The 19,331-nt window shown below is 34.4% G+C and overlaps 1 protein-coding gene across 2 annotated transcripts in view; it reads right to left on the reverse strand.

The window, feature by feature from the left end:
* Positions 1 to 1,243: 1,243 nt before the first annotated feature.
* Positions 1,244 to 19,331, reverse strand: part of CEP120 (centrosomal protein 120) — a 101,551-nt gene continuing 83,463 nt past the window's right edge. For both annotated transcript variants that reach the window (XM_027874828.1, XM_027874827.1), the window contains exons 18-20: positions 12,451 to 12,549; positions 3,774 to 3,919; positions 1,244 to 1,588 (exon numbers count right to left, since the gene is read on the reverse strand). In XM_027874828.1, the coding sequence (XP_027730629.1) occupies positions 1,354 to 1,588; positions 3,774 to 3,919; positions 12,451 to 12,549 (480 nt within the window). In that variant the 3' untranslated portion in view covers positions 1,244 to 1,353. The remainder of the gene's footprint in view (positions 1,589 to 3,773; positions 3,920 to 12,450; positions 12,550 to 19,331) is intronic.

Below are 19,331 nucleotides of genomic sequence, written 5' to 3' on the forward strand. Positions count from 1 at the left end.
TCATACTTTCACATTTACTTACTGTCATGTTGTTTTTAGGTGACTAGCACTTTGTCCAAAAAATAAAAATTGTAATAATCCTTTTTCAGAAGTTATACACCTCTACCCAAAAAAAGAAATTTAGGTTGATCTTCAAAATGCTCTTATAATGACTTTATGGGGGTTATTGGTAAGTAGGATATCCTTCCCCAAAGGGTCAAATTTTCAAATTACTCCATTTTGGAATTCATAAAACTGACCTAAATAATTAACTTTGCTATAAAAATTTTGAGTACACTGATAAAATACATTGTTTAATGGAGGTGAAAAATGTTGTTCTGGAAACTAAAACTTAAAAGAGTTCTGAATCGGTACAATGCTTGGCTCTGAAGAAAGCAACAGAAACACTTGGAGTTTTACAGACTTGGCAATACAGAGAAGTAGAATGAAGTATTTTCATTTACTTTTTTTTTAAAAAAGGCTAAAATGGGGGGGAAAAATTAGTATCGATTTTCATTCATTTATTTTTTCAGCTGAAGCCTTTAAAATGTCTGTTTCTCCACTGAGGAAAAAATGATTTGCACTAGTATGTCACTATTACTGAAATAAGGGTTTATCTCTAATTCTAAGAGAAAACAATTCCATCTAGTTTGTGGGACTAGAAGGAAAAAACAAGTATATCAAGATGTTTTTCTAAAAGGTTAAGAGTAAAATACTTCAAAAATGTGAACATGAGTTCAATGGATCTTGTAACAAAAAAAAAACCTTTTAAATTGTATTAAAACAAACAGACTGATTGGGTATTTATTATTTGCTGCCTATTATTGAACATGGCTTCTCTGAATTGAACATACTGCTTCTTGCTTAAAGACATTATCTGCAACATCTGCAGATAAAAAAAGACATATTGTCTAAAAAGAATTAAAATAAAACTTATCACATTTACAATTAGTCTCAACTTTAAGATATTTACATATATGTAACAGGACACAGCATTTATAAAGTGCAACATATATTTTTTTGGCTCAATGTATAAAATTACGTCACAGGGAATTACTGCAGTCATCTTTCCCTAGACAAATTTAGTGAAAAGCTATTTTGAAAGTTAGCCATCAAATGATAGATTATGAGAAACACTGAAAAGTTGCTTAGTAAATGAGTATATAAAAAGAAATTACAAATAAAACCAGTGTGGGAGAGGTAGAATAGATTTAAAGTAAATAAAAACCAAATAAATAGTATATAATAACAAAAAAACCTTTCATGGATGTGAAAAAAAGAAAACAGCGTTTTAAACATTTTCCTGCTTTCAGAGTTTTACAATGAAATTAGAACTCAGATTCAAAGTCTTAACAAAGATTTTTCCAAATGTTATTAATTACTGGTACTGCTTTTGGCCAGAGCTTCTCTGATCTGACGGTCCAGTTCACTTATTATCCGATCCTCATGATTATACACACCCGTTCTCATCAAAGTATCTCTTTCTTCTATTAAGCGAGTCAGATAATCATCCAAATCTTCTTCAAAAGCTTTTCCACCCGGGCTCTCCATTTTTCCACTTGCAATCTCTCTGGAATTCTGGAACTGTTCTGAGTCTTGTTTCCTTAACCTGATAAAACAGAAACAAATTCCACTTTGATAGGAAACCACTTCTCTATTTTGGTATCTAGAAACCACATTCCAAATTATTTGATAGTAAAACAAGTCATGCTAAATCAAGCTGTCAGCAAAGGCTGAAAAAAAGGAAAGGTTAAGAAATGTCAGGGTCTCTCTTTGGCTTATCTAATTTTTGGAGGACATACTTCGCCTGGATCTCACTTTTCCTTGTAATAGGTATTTTCATACCTGTCTTTCCCAAGAGTAGGCTCTGTTTCGTATCTTTTATCCATGGCATCTAGCACAGTACTGTGTATACAAAAGGCATTTGATATATATGTTCAACTGAATTGACAGAGTACCTTGCTACTACATTATTTTTGTAAGTCAAACTTTATGTTACAATCATTAATCCTTAAAAGTTGGGAGGGACGCTAGGAGATAGTAACAAAATTAATTACATACTTTCTGCTTGAAGACTTCTAATGACAGAGATCTCAGTGCTTTCAGTCCATTTCATTTTTGGACAGCTCGTAACCTTACTCTTACTTATCAGTCCTAACTCAGCCCAATGGAAAAAACATAACATACCTGTCTCATATTTTCCACAGAATAACCAGTCAGAGGATCCAGGATTTTGAGCTACAAAGGACCTTGGGGCTTATCTAGTTTAACCCCTTCACTTTACAGATAAGGAAATCAAAGCCTACTGAGAACTGACTTGCCCAAGGTCATGCAGGTAACAAAAGATCTGGGATTCTCTGACTCAAGAGGTTCTCCTGACTGTAAAATCCAGCACTCTTTCTACAACAAGCAGCTGGGTGGTACAGTGGGTACAGCACTGGACCTGGAGTCAGAAAGAACCTGAGTTCAAAACTTACTAGCTGAGTGACCCTGGGCAAGTCACTTAACCTCTGTTTGCCTCAGTTTCCTCATCTGTAAAATGCGAATACTAATAGCACCTACCTTCCAGGATTGTTGTAAGGATCAAATGAGATACTAAAGAGTATCTACTAAATACTAAATTTAGTAAAATACTAAAGAGTACTTACTGAAGAGTAAAGAGTTTAGCAATGCCTGGCACATAATAAGATCTATAAAAATGTTAGCTATCATTATTATTATTATACTATCCTTCGGGATAGTTATCATCACCACTCACTTTTTCTTAGTCTAAAAAACTCTAGCTCCCTCAACTAACGTATGTTTTCCTGACTCTTCCTATACTGGTAGCTCTCCTCTGCACACACACTTGCCAACTCTAAAAATATAATACTCAAAAAATGGACACAATATTCTACATGTGGTCTGACCAGGGAAGAATCTATTACTCTCCTTTGATATGGACATTATATTATTACAAATGAGGCCCAATAATGAATTCTCAATTTAAAGAAGAAACAAAAAGCTGTATTGTGTAGTATTACAGCTATGGTTACTATTGCTATTTTTCACATGAAATGCTGTAATATCAGGTCTCCCTTCTACAGGATTTAAATAACTTTTTAAAAAATCTAAATACAAGAATGATTTATACTTATCCTATTAAACTTCGTCTTGTTGGTTTCACCTAATATTCTGCATTGAGATCTTTTAAAATCTTGGTTCTGTTGTCATTTTCAGTTGTTTTAGCTACAAATTTGACAAGCAAGTCCTCTATCTTTTCTTCCAAGTCACTGTGAAAAGTATTTCACAGGACAGGGCCAAGAAACTATGTGGTCTACCCTAAGTTCATCATCACATCGACTTTCACCCAGCTTTACATCTTCCTGCCTATTAATCATCACTCTTTGGGTTTGGGTGTCCAGTTAGCTTTGAATCCATCTAACTGTACTACCATCTAAAACATTTATTTAGCTTGGTCTTCTACAATATAATCAGGTGTTTTATTACATTAAATTAAGATATATCATGTCCATAGCATCCCCTTAGCTACCTAACTAGTAACCGCATTAAAAGAGGAAATAAAGTTAATCTGACATATGTTAGTGAACGCATGATGACTCTTAGTTATTATTTCTTTGGTAACATTAAAAACAGTCAAGAAGCAATTAACACCCAAATGTTGAGACATATATGACATTTTAAAAATTGCTTACAATCTAAATTGCTTATAATTGATGTAATTCAAAGTTACTTTAGCATACAGTATCCCTTATTAGCAGTTTCTCATTTCAAGAGTTAATATTACACCATACCTGTTGAGTTCATTTCTTATATCTAATAGTTCTTGTCGCTCAGTTTTCATTGTGTCCTTCTCTTCTGCTGCCAGATAACGTAATCTCATGTGTTCTAGCTCTTCCTGTTGCTTTTTAAGACGGGCCATTTGACTCTCTTGCTCACGCTAAAATAAATTATTAAATACTTAATATTAAGGAATAAGCATATTTTAATTAGTCTTTGACTTGAAATTATAATTTTTTTTTTGCAATTCAAATAATAGTATGTCCCTCTGACTTTAAGATCAAACCACATGTAATGTTATTTCTTTGAGTAGAAAAATAGATGACTACTATAACAGGATTTCTGTGATAGGTTATGAGTTCCATATTGGTTATCTGTAGTCAGCTGGAGTGTTCCACTGGCTCTTGGAAGGCTTCCAGCACCGGGTAGGCCCACTGTGGCAAATTTTTGGTAGAACATGGATGACAACTGCATAGAGGGAGCAGTCATGGATGGGCTGTGTCATTGGCACCAACTCCAGAGATGATGAAATCACGTATTTATTTGAGTATTTACTCAAATGAGTCAGAGTAATAGCAGGTTCATTTATGTGTTCTTATTATAGAAGCTATAATATAATCTTCATAAATACAATTCTACGAAATGACAGTATCTGAATGTGATAAACAATAAAAAGCAACATCAGCAGTATTGTCTACATCACCTAATGCAAAAGAAAGCAAATTTACTCACTCAGTACTCATAAATACTTAATGATTGAACTGAATTTCTAAGAGTTAAATTCAGTAAGAATCTCATAATTCCACATTTAAATCTATCTACAGATGCTACCCTTCTTCAATACAACAAAGTCTGAAATTACTTGAAAGTTCATTCACAGAAAAATCAGGATCATAAATTTTGTTTTTGAGCATTTTTATCCCTACTTTGAAGACTTCCTGACTCTTCTCTTTTCATGCTATGTTGTCTCACTTGGTAATCTCATCAGCTAACCTGGATTTAATTATTATCTTTTTGCAGATGAATTCCTAGATCTATATATCCAGATTTCACCTCTCTCCTGAGTTTATCCTGTATCAAAAATTTTTTTATATCTCAAATTCAACAGGCATCTCAAACTCAATATGTTTTAAAAAAGAACTTAGATTTCCTCCCAAACTTACTTTCTTTCAAACTTACCTATTACTGTGAAGATATCTTCATCTACTAAGTGCACAACCTCAGGGTCATCCTCAACTCCATGCTCTCGCTCACACCATTTATCCAATTTGGTGCCAAGTCTTCTCATTCTACCTTCATATCTCTCCTCTAGTTTCCCTTATTTCTCCTACATAAACATCACCCTAGTTCAGGCTTTCACACCTCTAATCTACAATAGCTTTCTGCTTCAAGTCTCTCCCCTCTTCAATACATGTTACATTCACTCACCTGTCAAAGTGACTTTTCTAAAGCACACAGGTGGAGCAGGTTACTCATGTTTCCTTTTCTCTCTCCTCCAGTTCATAAACTCCAGAGGCTCCCTGTTAACTTCAGGATCAAATACAAAAGCCTATTTTTGAGCCTTTAAAGCAGCTCTCACAACCTGGCTCCTTCCTATCTTTCTAGTCTTCTTAGAACCTGACTCCCCTCCATGTTCTCTGCTACCCAAGGACAGTGGCTTCCTCGCTGTCCTCAGACATGGCCATCTCTCAACCTGCTACATTTTCGCTGGCTGTTCCCCATGCCTGTAATTCTTTTCTTCCTCACATCCATCTCTTGTCTTCTCTGCATGCCTTTCCTGGTCCCCCTTAACACCAGTGCCTTCCCCCTGAGGTTCTTTCTGTCTTATCCTTTATATATCATATTTGTACATAGTTGTTTGGATGTTCTCTTTCCAATTAGATTGTGAATGTCTTTCTTTGTATCCCTAAAGCTTAGCATAGTGCCTGGAACTTAAATGCTTCTTGATTTCAGTATCAATGACCTCTTTGAGATATAAACCTAATACTGGAGTCTCAACACATCCAAAACTGAACTTATTATCATTCCCCTAAAGCTCTCCCCTCTTTCTAACTTTACTTTACTAACATTTATTAATGTCAAGAGCACCACTATCCTCCTAGTAACACATGCTCGAAACCTACATGTCACCCTCAAATCCTCATTCATGGGATCGCAGGATTCCCCTCAAAGGCTAGAGCAGTTTGTGCTTTTCATTGCATTCCCAGTGCTTAGCATAGAGCCTAGCACAGAGAAAATTCTTATAAATGTTTATTGGGGTCTCCTATAGATTTAAAAAAAGTAATTAATTTCCTTTTTACTATGATAGCTACAGGTAGAGGGATGTGGGATTAAAAAAGGAGTAAATACATTTAAGTCCACACATCCTATTATATGGTTAGTATTGTTCTTTAACATTTTTCTATTTCTATTCTCATATACTGATTTATTTCATACACTTCAGCATCTAAAAAATTGCCACTGGGACAAACTGGATTATGGGATCACATTCGTGCTTCCTGTTAACTGATTTACCCGTTCTGTTGTAAAATTTTTTTAAAAATTCCTTAGGAAGATGGTAAAATATATGACTGTGATATGAAATTCTTCAACTAAAGTCAGTCACCAAGACCATCTATTAAAGGAACATCTAAAATAGTAAAAGGATACCTATGAAATCAAGGTTTCTGAAGTGAAATTTTACAGCGGCATCACGGTTTACCTAAGTTGACCATGAAGTTACATTTTTAGTATCTTCCTTAAGTAGACCAAAAATCAAAACTAAACTAAAAAATGGAAATTTTAACATGTTGTTTGGAAAAGACATTATAGTTTTATATTTTGAGAGAACTGCAGAGTTCTGCATAAGTGTGTATATAATAAAAATGACTCAATTTATGTTTTCTATATTAAAATCATAAATATTCTAAAGCACTTTATAGTTCAGTTTCCTCACAACTCTGTGAAATGGATAAATATTTCTATTCTCATTTTATGTATTTAGGACAAAGGCACCGAGGGGCAACATCACACAGCTAAAAAGTGCCAAGGCTGGGATTCTGTCTGACATCTTCTGATTGCAAGCTCAGTTCTTCCTACTCTACCATGTTACCACTTTAATCTCAATACAACTTTTTTGTAACAAGCTTTGTTTTACCGGTGTTGAAATGACCTATGTCAAAATCAAAATCCGTTGTTCTTTCTTAACTTTAGAAATTCCCAAGTTAACAAGTTTGTTGAAAGTGAAATTATTCTTCAAGTGGTTTATGAAAGGTAGACTTACCAATGTTAGTAATTCATGCTTTTCATAATGATAAGAAGTAAAAATGTGTATTATACTAATGTATGAATACAGTTATATGGGGAAAAGGTGGGGGGGGAGATCTTAACAATAGCTGCACTTTGCTACTACAAAAAAAAATTACAGGTAAAATTGCTCTGCCTTTCTACAAACCCATAACTGAAAACAAAGAAACCACAGTAAAATTAGATATTTTCTGTTGTATTGCCTACTTCCTAGATGCATCTCATTGGCAATATGTAAATGGCAGATAATAAATACTTAATGAATTGAACGATTAGTTTGGTTCTTAGTAATAAATTCTATTAATCCTTGAGAAATTTATTTTGTCATTGGTTGAGGATTCTTACCTAACCCAAACTGAATTACTTAACTTTAAAATAATTTCCTAAAAATTAAAGAATTTTCACCTTTCTCCAAAACTTATTGGGAATAATTAAAATTTCTTACTAATGTAACATTTAAAGAGAAAATAAAATTAAGAACTAGCAAAAGAAATCTTCCCTGCTGCCAGGTGTTCTGGGTAAAAAGCTCTTCCATCAAGAGAGCACAATCTTTATTTTACCATTGCCGCCTATAAATCTGGAAGGAAGATGTAAACATACATATATACTAGACTAAACAATAGCTAAAAAGTGGCCACTACTCACTCTCCTACTCACAGATACCAAGCAAGTCTGTGGGAAAAACTTATAACTGAAGCTAAGGAACTCAAGTCAAGTTTTCTGAAAATAACCCAGAGCTGACAAGTCAGTAGGAGGGCCTGGATGGTTTCAAGACACAGTTTTTAACCAAGACTTGGCCTTCTAATCGTTTTTTATTTTTTTAACAAAGATTTATATCCATCCTTGGCTAAATTACTTATAAATTAATCAAATTAATTACTCTCAGTGGATAAGCAAGAGACTGGACAAGATAGCACCCATGTCAGCCAATGAAGTCTGTGTTTTTTTAAATTTAATATATCAGCTTGTTTTTAAACAGATCTATAGTAAACATATATAGCAAAGAACTTACATGAAAAAATTTCAGGACTGTTTCCTTTCTCAGAAAATACTTACATACATATATAATGAAAATATTACATTTTCTACATTAGAGAGGTAAAACTAATCTCTTTCACTTTTTTTTTTAAAAAAAGCACAGTTGCCCCTTCTTCACATATAGGTAGGTTATTAAGATTCTAAAGGGCACCCACAACTCTTTTAGATATCTAAAAGACTGTTCAGTGCACTTAAGAAGTAACATACATACCCCATCACAGAATAGAAGGCACTGGGAACATTCCTTGCTTATTTTCTTAATAAATTAATTTTGATTAAAAAAAAGTGACAACACATCAAAACTATTTCTACGTAATCTACTACATGGGGGGGTCGGTAAAAAAAACTAAATTACCTCTGAAATTTTCAACAATGTATGCCATTTTAATAACCAGTGTTACACTTCACCCCATGATAACAAACAGAATGTCTCAATATCCTTTATTTAATTTCAAAGAGAAAACATTTTGTGTTTCACTTATTTTTATACTGTCATAGCTGTAGTTTAACTTAAGCTAACAAAGAACAAAGAAATCTTATAATTTGGAAACTGACTTTTATGGTGGCAAAGCAGAGGAAAAGAGAATTTTTCTAAATACTTAGCTAGTAGATTATGCTTTTTTAATTCACAAATTGACTGTACTAGGTCACCTTTGAGTAATGGAAAGCTCTGTTTAAACATTTCTCTGGCAATGGGCATAAAGTATTAGATCTCATTTCTACAACTTGCCAGCTGGGTTTTGTCATTAACATTTATTAACCATCTACGATAGGGCTTTCAACGTCTAATCCGCACGATACAAATGTTTTGTATGGTCCTCCAGAGGGCTTTGGTGTGACAAATTACTGGCATGGATTACATCCCCGTGGCTATTCACCAGAGGCAATGCAAAATTAACATGGTACTAATCCAATTTAAACAAGAAACTGTACAAACTATCCTCTGAACAAAAACAGATCAAGAATTCCAATTTTATATTCAATCCACAACAAATGTGTTTTTAATCAAGAGTTTTTGGAAAAATTCTGAAGTGATTTTCACACCAATGAAAAGTGACAGCCTGTCCAAGTCCAAACTTAAACTTTCACCTATACAACATCACAATTTGTTAAGCACTGGTACAATTCACTGAGTTTCTTTACCCTTTTCCTAGAGATGTGCTTCTCAAGCTGTGATCTAACACTAAAGTTTCAGTACAAAATGGTAGAGAACAGACTGTTAAACAGTTATGAATTTTTCAGATTTTTTAAAAGAGCATAATTATTTTACTTTCTCATGTCTTAAATTCTAAAGCTATGTTAAAAATTTTTTTAGCAATTTATACATATACAGTTATGAATGCTACTCAAAAGGTGAAATTTTTTTCCATGATTTTAATTGCCACTAAATTATTGCTTATAAGTAAAGTAACATTACTGCACATTTCTTCAAAGTATATTAACAAGAGAGGCAATGTAGCAGAATTAATGCTTGAGTTAGAGTCAGAAGACCTGGGCCCTTATGTGTGAACTCAGGCAAGACACCTACCTTCTCTGGGGCCTCAGTTTCTTCATCTATAAAATGGAAGAGGTTGGTTGGACAAAGGTGACTTATAATCCTATAAAGTCTATCCTAACCAAACTGATCAAAACTGTTCCTTTATATTAATAGCCATTTTTTACTCCCTTACCATTATAATCAATAGCACAGAAGCACAATTTACTTCTGTGAATTGCCCTATTAAGAGATCTGGTAATCAAACTGGTCTGCATAACATTACTCAGCTTTTTGAATAGGTGGTCTACACTCACTGTCTCCATTTCCTTACTACCTATGCTTTTCTTAATAACACAATCTGACTTTCATGTTTACTATTTCCTTGAAATTATTACCATGACTTCCTCTTGGACAAATTCAATAATAGGGTCTTTTCTCAGTTTTCTCCTTACTATCATAGTTACATCTGAAACACCTCGTCTATTCCCCTTCCCCTTTCTAGATTTCTTCCACCTTGGTTTCTACAACACTATAACTATCCAGGTTTCCTCTTATCTTTCCAGTCATTCTTTTTCTGTTCTTCTTCTATTACCACCTGTAGGTGCGCATCACCTTATAATTCACATTTTTTACTCAACCTCTCATTAAATTTACTTATTCTCACAGTCCATACTGTTCACTGATAGTTCTCAAATCTATAACTTTATTCTTTCCAGTTTCTTAGCTGCAGTTGAATATAGGACATTTCTTGAAATTAGTATAACTAAGAGAAAGTGGATCTTTTTGCTCCCAAATCACACACTTCCCAACTTTCTTTTATTATTGTACTAAAATCCTCTTGGTTCCTTAGTCTTCCAAACAACGTTATTTCAACTTTTCTCATTCATCCTGACTATCTGTTAACCTTGTCCTGATTTGTTTTTTTTTTTAACTGTAATTTTTCTTTTTTTTTGGCTAGGCAATGAGGTTAAGTGACTTGCCCAGAGTCACAAAGCTAGTATTATGTGTCTGAGGCCGGATTTGAACTCAGGTCCTTCTGCATCCAGGGGTGATACTCTAGCCACTGCGCCACCTAGCTGCCCCTTTATCTGTAATTTTTCATAAGTGCTTCTCAATTTCTATAGCCATAACAAGAAATATCCTGGTACAGGTCCTCAGTACTTTTGCCTAGAACAATCCAACAGCTTTAAAGCTGGTCATTTTTCATCTACTCATTCCTCACAATTCAAAATTATAAAGCTACTGGATTGTACTAATATTTTTTGAACAACTTATAACCATACACTTACGAATACTATACCAAATATCACATTTCTTGCCTTCTCAATGGGAGGCGGAAGAAGGAGAGAGGGTGAGAATGAGGAAGAGAATTTGAAACTGAAAAACATTTAAAAAAATTTTTAAAAACTTTTTAAAAAGAGTGCTATCCCAACAATGAAGTTTTTTTCTCATTAAGAAAAAGAATAGGCTATTTACTCTGAATGCCATTAACTTATTTTGTCTTGTCAGTCAGTAATCATTTATTAAGCACCTACTATGTGCCAGACAAAGAACTCACAATGGCTCTCTACTGTATCAAAGCTAATATATATAATATATATATATGTTTATATATAATATATATCAAAGCTATATTTCTCAGTATAGCATCTAAGACTATCAGAAAATGCTTCTTTAACTTCGTTTCTCAATTCTTGCAACACAGGCTGATTACTACTTAAGACTCTTCTCTCTTGTGCCATCAGTCCCTTCAGCACTTATGTAGTCAGCTGATACTATTTTATTAATTTTCCCATCTAAATAGTAGGCTCCTTGAAGGCAGTTTAGCTTTTTTTTTTTAAACAGCTCCCTATCGTGGTACTTTGTAAACGTTAGTTGACAAGTCTTTAATCATACTTAATACAGCATAACATGTACATGTTAAACACCATTTGATGATCATGAAGAAAGATTAGGGGGGAAAAAAAACAAAATAGCTTATATGCCAGAACAAAAATACAGACATTGGACAAAAGCCAAGCTTAGGATAAAAATGAATCCTGACTAACTTTTAAGATGTTAAAATGTTTAGATCACCTAGATTAGTCTCAAAATAAAGAACCTTGTTTGTACCTTATTTGACCTTAATAGTTTGAGGGTCTCCCTCCACTCCACTGGATATACTTTGCCTCTATGTTCCTTTGAAAGTTTTCCATCACTATCTGTGTTTGGATATTTTGTCTCATAATTGTAAATAGCCCACAAATATCCCTCTGACAGATGTCCCTGCTAGCAGGCTCTTTGTTTCATGCCACCGTTTTTCAGTAGTAGGAAGGAAAGAAAAGCAAAAGAAAACAAACCAAGAAAAACTACGAGGTTTTCACACTTTACTTTTTCCCAACTACAGAACAATCCTGTTCATGTCCTTTACTCTATCCCAGTGAATTGCCCTATGTCCCTATGAATTAAACACGTTATAATCTTACATGGAAGACTGATTATTTAATAACTCTCATTTTTTCCACATAAAAAAAAGGCTCTGATGTTATCACTGGAAAAGAAACTCACCGAAAAAGGGGCGATGAACAGCATCTGGTTATGAGTAAAAGCGGAAGAAGAAAATATGACTTGGTGAATGGCCACAAAGACATGTTCCCAGCATCCCATGGGTGAGAGCAAAGAGAGATGGCTAACCAGTTAAAAATAGAAATGCCAAGTGGTTTTAGCTTCAAGTAAAGAAAAGTAGTATGCTATACTTTAAAAGAAGAAAAAAAAATTCCTATACCTAAAAATAAACTTTCTCGAATTTAAAAGTTTGACAAGAACTAATATAATACCAAATGTATGAGTCTAAAAAACTAAATAGAAAAATCAAACATTAAAATAAAAACAAAGTTCAATGAACTACATACCTGCTTTAATCTTGCAAGTTCTTTCAGAGCTCTACTCCATTGCTGCTTGTAATGTAGTTTAGACTTAGTTGCTGATTCCAACTTTCTTTCAAGTTCAACCTAATAGTAATTAAAATCATATCAAATGAAACGCTATGCCACAGTATACAATCACTGAAAGATAATATACACAAAGAGTCTGCCTAAAGAAAAGAGTTTATGTAGTGTAACAAATGACATAATCTAAAACTGTTATATAACTTAGTGTAAATATTATGGCACACGAACATTTTCTTGTTTAAAATATAGCCTTATTTTTATGGTCTAACAGCCTATATACAAAGGACCTAGATTACTGTAAGCCTCCAGACAGTTACTATAAATGTGTTTAATATATGTATATTATATAAAGATCTTTTGTGTGGTAAAAAAAAAATTCCTTTTTTTCTATTAAAAAAGCAGTTTTGTTAGCATTCCAGTTTAGCTGGCACTCTGGGTTCTTAGAAACAAATTATTCCTTTGGACAAAAGCCTCTATGTGGAATCTGGTTCTATAATATAAAATTAAATTAAAAGAGGGCTGGCACAGATTATTTTTATAATTGTATTTTGTAAAATCCTGGACTAGAGAAAATAGTAAGAATGTTTTATCAAAAGTCAGGTTCCTAAGGAAAAGTGTAGTCAAAGGTACTTGAAGAATGCTCTAAAGTAAACACAAACTAAAAGGGAAAAATGTCTTAGACAATATGCATGGCTTTTATTTTCAATTGTTTCTCAAATATATAAAGAAAAACACTAAAATTGTTTAATAAAAAATGATTATTTTTACTTGCAGCAGGCAATCTGTTGTGCATGAACTGGAGCCAACTTGGCTATGCTTTTGGAATGTACTTTCTCAAAGTTTCAAACCACGTACCAAGCAAATTAATGAAGCCAACAGACAGTTTTACTATTTAAGTGATAATGTAAAAATGTGCCTGTTAGAGTAAAATAGTGATTTAACAAGCCAGCTTTTTAATGCAAAATAATCCAATCTTTCCCACACCACTCCCAACGTTTTTAGAGAATGAAGACTCTTCACTATCCAAAAAAAAAAAATCAATCTTCAGAAAATTCATCTGTAAAAAATATGATGGGAAAAGCCTAATGTTAAATTCCAGATAATATTAACTATTTTGTTACCTATACACAAACAGGCACACACACACTTATCAGAAGTAATGTGTTCTCTATTTTGTTATGGGTCTTTATGATTTACAAATTCGAAGCACTTTGTAATTCACACTAAAATTTATTCATCCACGTTGAGTAATAAAATACTGGAGAAAGCACCACAATAATAAAAAAAAAGACTGGTTTTTTCTGTTTGTTTCTGCTCCTTCTTTAAAGTTTGCAGAATAAGACTGGTCTCTTCTGGTTTCTCAGGAGTTTACAATGAAATTCTGAACGCTTATGGAATGCTCATATTCTATTCTGCACTTCAAGTGGGTGAGTTAGTAATTCTAATAGTTCAATGATTGGTTCTTTTTTTCTTGGTTTATTAAACAACTACACAGTTCTGTATATGCTATTAATCAAGCAAAAAATGTTTATTAAACACTTAACATTGCCAGACGCTGTGCTAGGTACTGGAAGATACAAATACAAAATGGTTCCTACCCTCAGGGAACTTAGATTTTACCAGGGGATACATGTCCACACACAAATGAAGAAGAGCTCAGACCTCTTGAAAAAGGTGGTACCTGAGCGGAGCCTTGAAGAGACCAGAGATTTCAAGGGGCAGAGGGGACGAAGGCACATTCCAGCCACGCAAAGCCGGGATAGAAGACAGAACATCATGTACCAGGAAAAGCAAGCACACCAGCCTAGCCTGAATATACAGTGCATGAGTGAGAGGAATGAATATTCAGTCAGGAGATGTAGTTTGGAATCAGATTGTAAAGGGTTTTGAAGTGTCAAACAAGGAGTCTGTATTTCATCTTTGAGGCAGCAGAGAACCACTGAAGTTCATTGAGTAGGAAAGCGATTGTCACATCTGTATTTTAGGACTATCAATTTGACAGCTGGGTGGAGAATGGATTGCAGTGGGGAAGAACTGCAAGCTGGGAAAGCTCAATCAGAAGTGACTCTAATAGACTAGGTAAGAAATGATAAGGGCCTGAATTAGGGTGGTGCATACGTGAACAGAAAGAAGGGGACAGATGTAAGAGATTCAGAGAAGGTAGGACTGATGAGACTTGACAACTAAGGGAATACAAATGAGGGTGAAAGAAGGGGTGGGTAAGTGAGAAAGAAGAGTCAAGACTAGTTCTTAGGCTATGAATCTGAGTGACTAGAAGAATAGTAAGTGTCTCCAACAAAAATAAAGAAGTTACCATTTGCCTTGCTGCTGTGCCCTTGAGGGCCTCTCCATCTACCCTGCAGCTGAATCCTCCTCCATGTTCTATCCTCCTATATTTTCTGTCTTTGAGAACAGGGACTATACTGATTTTCTATGTGTATCCCCAGTGCACTTAATGTTATTATTATTTTCTTTCTGCCCATTCACAAACTCAACATCCAGAAAGAGCTCATTATCTTTCCTCCCCTAAACCTTCTTCACTTTATGACTTCTTTGCTTATGTTAAGGGCACCTTCATCCTTCTTTCTAGTCACTCAGGTTCACATCCTCAAATTCCTCCTTACCTCTTTCTTGTTCACTCTCACTCAGTTAACTGATATTGTTCTCCAAAAATTATCTTGCCATCAGTTTCATTCTCTTTATCACAAAACAATTCTGGTCCTCATCACCTTTTACCTGGACAAATGCAATAGCCTCCTAACTGGTCTGCCATCTATAATTCACTTCCAAATTAATATTCCTAAAATATAGTTATGACCATGTCACTTTCCTACTCAAGAAAATCCAAAAGCTCCCTCTTGCATCTAGGACAAAAGAGAAATTTCCCTTGTCTTTAAAGTCCTTCACAATCTGGCTCCAGTGTAACTTTTTGCACATTATTCTTACTCACATACTTGACATTCCATTCAAATGAGACTCTTCCCCTTTTCCCCAAATTACTCTGCATATATTTTGTACTTAATTTTCTATGATTGTGACATATAGTATTCCCAGAGAACATATATTCCTTGAGAGCAGTAACTGGTTTTGTCTTTGTATATCCATCACCTAGCATAGTGCTTGACACGTAGTAGTGATAGAATATCTCTAAGGTTCTTTTCTACTCTAACAGTTTGTGAATCTAGCTTTATATTTTAGTATCCCCTTAGCTCCAAATTAGTCTACTGCCTGCACCCATTTTTTGCCATCTGCTTCTTACATTTTTCCCTCTGCTTGAAATGTCCTTTTTCCTCTTCTCTAGTTGTTCAATTCTATCCATTTTGCAATACTGAACACAAACGCGTGCAACCTTTCTCCAATAATAATCTCTGCTTCTCCGAACCCCTAAAGCACTGCACCTATCATATATCACTTTTAAATTGCAACTTTTCAAACAGTTATAACTAGACTGTGAGCCATACAAAGGCAAGGGTCGAGTCATGTTCATCTTTGTGTCTCCAATAATTATTAGAGGATAGTAACTTGGACAAAACTGGTGTTGAATAAATATTTCTGAATAAATTAAAATACCTGTTTATAATAAAAAGACAGTAAGAATTTCTAGAAGGCAGAACTTTGTATTTTCCAATTGCCTGCTAGATTTCATGAAGTTAAATATTACATAAAGAAAACTGTTCCTCTAAAATTCAGGCCACCTAATAGTGTCTATTTAGGTAAAAAATTGTAGGAGTTGAGAAAAGCTGGTTACCTGTGTCACAACCTTTGCCAAATACCTTTTACTATTCTGCTAGTTCAGGCCTAGAAAAATATCATCATTGGAAGGAAGTATATCTGATTTTATAATATGCTGACAATCCTTCATGTTTAAAAAAGTATTTCATGATATTTAAATAGAAAAGATTGATTATTTCTTTTAAAAAAATTGTCCTTAACATATGAGCTCAATTACAAAGATGTTCAGGATTTCCGTTATCTGGCATTGTACAGCAATGAGTAGACTGGGAATAAAATGAGTCAAGTGATGAGTAGTGCCAATCAGATTGATATTACTTTTTTCTTCTTCTTTCCCTCACCTCCAGCAGTATGATGACAAACTTCTCTTTAATGGACAAAAAGCCATTCTTGAGCCAGAGGGTCACTATGATTTTGACTGTGAGCTGGCTTGTTTTATTTTTCAAGAGAAAAATATGAAGAAAATTCTATTGTTTTATCTGAATAATAACTACCCTTGTAGGAGCAAATACAATCATCATTACTGATTCTACCAACTACATTAGAATTAGAGGTTTAAAATATGAGGTCGGTGACAGAGAGGGTGCCTTAAATGTGCTTCAAGTTTTCTACATAAAATCTAGCTGTTTATATTCTTATTATTCTCAGTCAGTTTTTTAACTGATAAAGAATTATTTTTTATAAGAAGGAATAAGAAGCACAGATTACATAAAATCTTAGTATCAAACCTAGAGATAACCTGACCACTTAGTTATATAATCTACAGCACCACCTAGAGGCAAAAAATCTTGAAAACAGTCACAAAAAGGACATAAAAGCCTATCCAATTAAAAGAAAATTCACAGTTGTTGGGAGCCACAGAATTTTAGATCTTGATAGTGGCTCCAAATAGACCAACCCTCTCATTTTCCAGGTCAATCAACATTTGTTGAGTATTTAATATATACAGGACACTATGCTGGTCTTAGGGAGACAGGTATTTATGTTCACTGTCCTTAAGTTTACAATCTAATAGTGTTTACGTGAGTGACAGTACCATCACAGTTACAATTTAAGTTACAAGATGAAACTAAATATTCCTAAAGATCTCAGTATCTGGCACCAGACCATAATGATATCTGCAAAATCAGTTTCTGAATATTTTCTGAAAGGACTGGTTATATACTTTATGTGTAGGAAGGAATTTATATCTACTTATATCTTCTAACACTTTGAAGGAATCCATTATCTTTATCATTAAACCTGAAGTTGGAAGATTTTTCAAAACAGCTAACTTTAAAAATTAACCACAATGTAATATTTATATAGACACAGCATCTGGGGGGGAGAGGGGAGGAGAAGGGTCAAAGTCCAATTTGTTGTGAGTAAATACATATGTATTTTTTTCAACAAACAAAACCCTTTAATCCATGAGTCCCTCTATGGAATTTCTCAGAAGACAAAAGTTATAAGCCTATCTTTCCCTGCTAGTAACATATGTCTCTTGCCTAAATTTTAAACTCTTGCTTTCACAGATCCCTGATGTATCTCAAACTACTTTCATAGCTGTAAACTCCTTCCTAGTGACAATTTTTCCTTTATTCTCATTCCTTTGTAGCTCAGTTCCCACTTTCTACCTAGCTGCCTCTCTTACTTAGGAAGACCTGAGTTCAAATTTTGCCTTAGATATTTACTAGCTGTGTGATTTTGGGCAAAGTCACTGAAACTTCTCAGTTTCACCCTCTGGAAAATGGGATAATATTATCTATTTCAGGGGATTATTCTAAAGAACAAATGAAATAATGTATGTAAACCACTCTGCAAACCTTCAAAAACTGTCAGTTATTATTATTATTATTATTATTGTTACTGCTACTAATATCATTATATTATGCCCTACTTTACGCTGATCAGATTCTCTTACATTCTCAAGTTTTTCCAAACTTAATCCCCTACAATATCACTCTTAACTGAAACCCGGCTTCCTAAAACACAACTTTCCCCATAGTCCTTTCCAATGGAGTTCATTCCTTCTCCCATTCCCCAGGCCTTACTAGAAAAGAAAGGGTTGGCCTGATCTATGATACCCTCTTCTTCTCCTGGAACATCACTTAGCTAAGTCTCCTTTCTGAAGTTCCTATCATCCACTTACGCGACCTTCTATACATCTCTATCATTATCCTCCGGGACAGTCATTCACCTTCATTTACCACCTTGACAACCAGCTTATAGTTTTCTCTTCCACCTAGAATCCTGTCAACATGCTCAGCAACTTCAACGTTTACCCTGATAATCTAACACTGAGAACTCAAGGTTCCTTAATTTCTTCAAATTTAAAGACTTTCACCTGCATTTTACTTCTAGCACACATGGACACTTTTCCATCATCACTCAAAAATGCTATACTCCCAAACCCTAAGCTCCTGTTCAACCTTTTGTCTCCTCCATTCTTTCAAATCAACTGAACGTGCTTTTTTACATTACTGATGTCTCTGTTCTTTCAACCACTCCCTAATCTCCCAGTCTATCAATCCCTTTTTGGCTCTTGTTTGTTCATCCAGGTTGATCCACACACTATCTTCAATTTTGACTTCTTAGCACCATACGGTCTCTTAGCCTTTTGACATTCTGCCATGTTCATGTTGCTAATCCCCAAATTATGATTACTACCACTGTCTGTTAGTTCTGTTCTTACTCCTGGACTGTTCAGATTAGTTAATAAAAATCATGACAATTCACTAAAACCCTGTCCACTACAAATTTCTATTATTTAATTTCTATTGGGACCTCACTATAGTTCTGAAATGCTTTTATTCATATTAAGTTTCTAGTGAACTACCCACAACTACTCCAAAACTCTTCCATACTCTACAAACCCTCAATATTCCTTGATCTCAGCAGACGGCCTGACCCCTTAATACATTAAGAAAATCAAGGCCATCAGTCAAAAGCTCCCTTCAACTTCCTTCCTTCTCACTTCCAAATATGTCACTATACTCTTTGTCATTACCTCAAGTATGCATCTTAACCCATCCATTTCCCCTTTCCTCTTATCCTTTTGATTTCCAAGGCTAACCTCTTTTCGTGTGTGTGTGTGTGTGTGTGTGTGTGTGTGTGTGTGTGTGTGTGTG

Source organism: Vombatus ursinus, unplaced genomic scaffold, assembly GCF_900497805.2.
Source record: "Vombatus ursinus unplaced genomic scaffold, bare-nosed wombat genome assembly UNPS02014807.1, whole genome shotgun sequence".
Lineage (NCBI taxonomy): Eukaryota > Metazoa > Chordata > Mammalia > Diprotodontia > Vombatidae > Vombatus > Vombatus ursinus.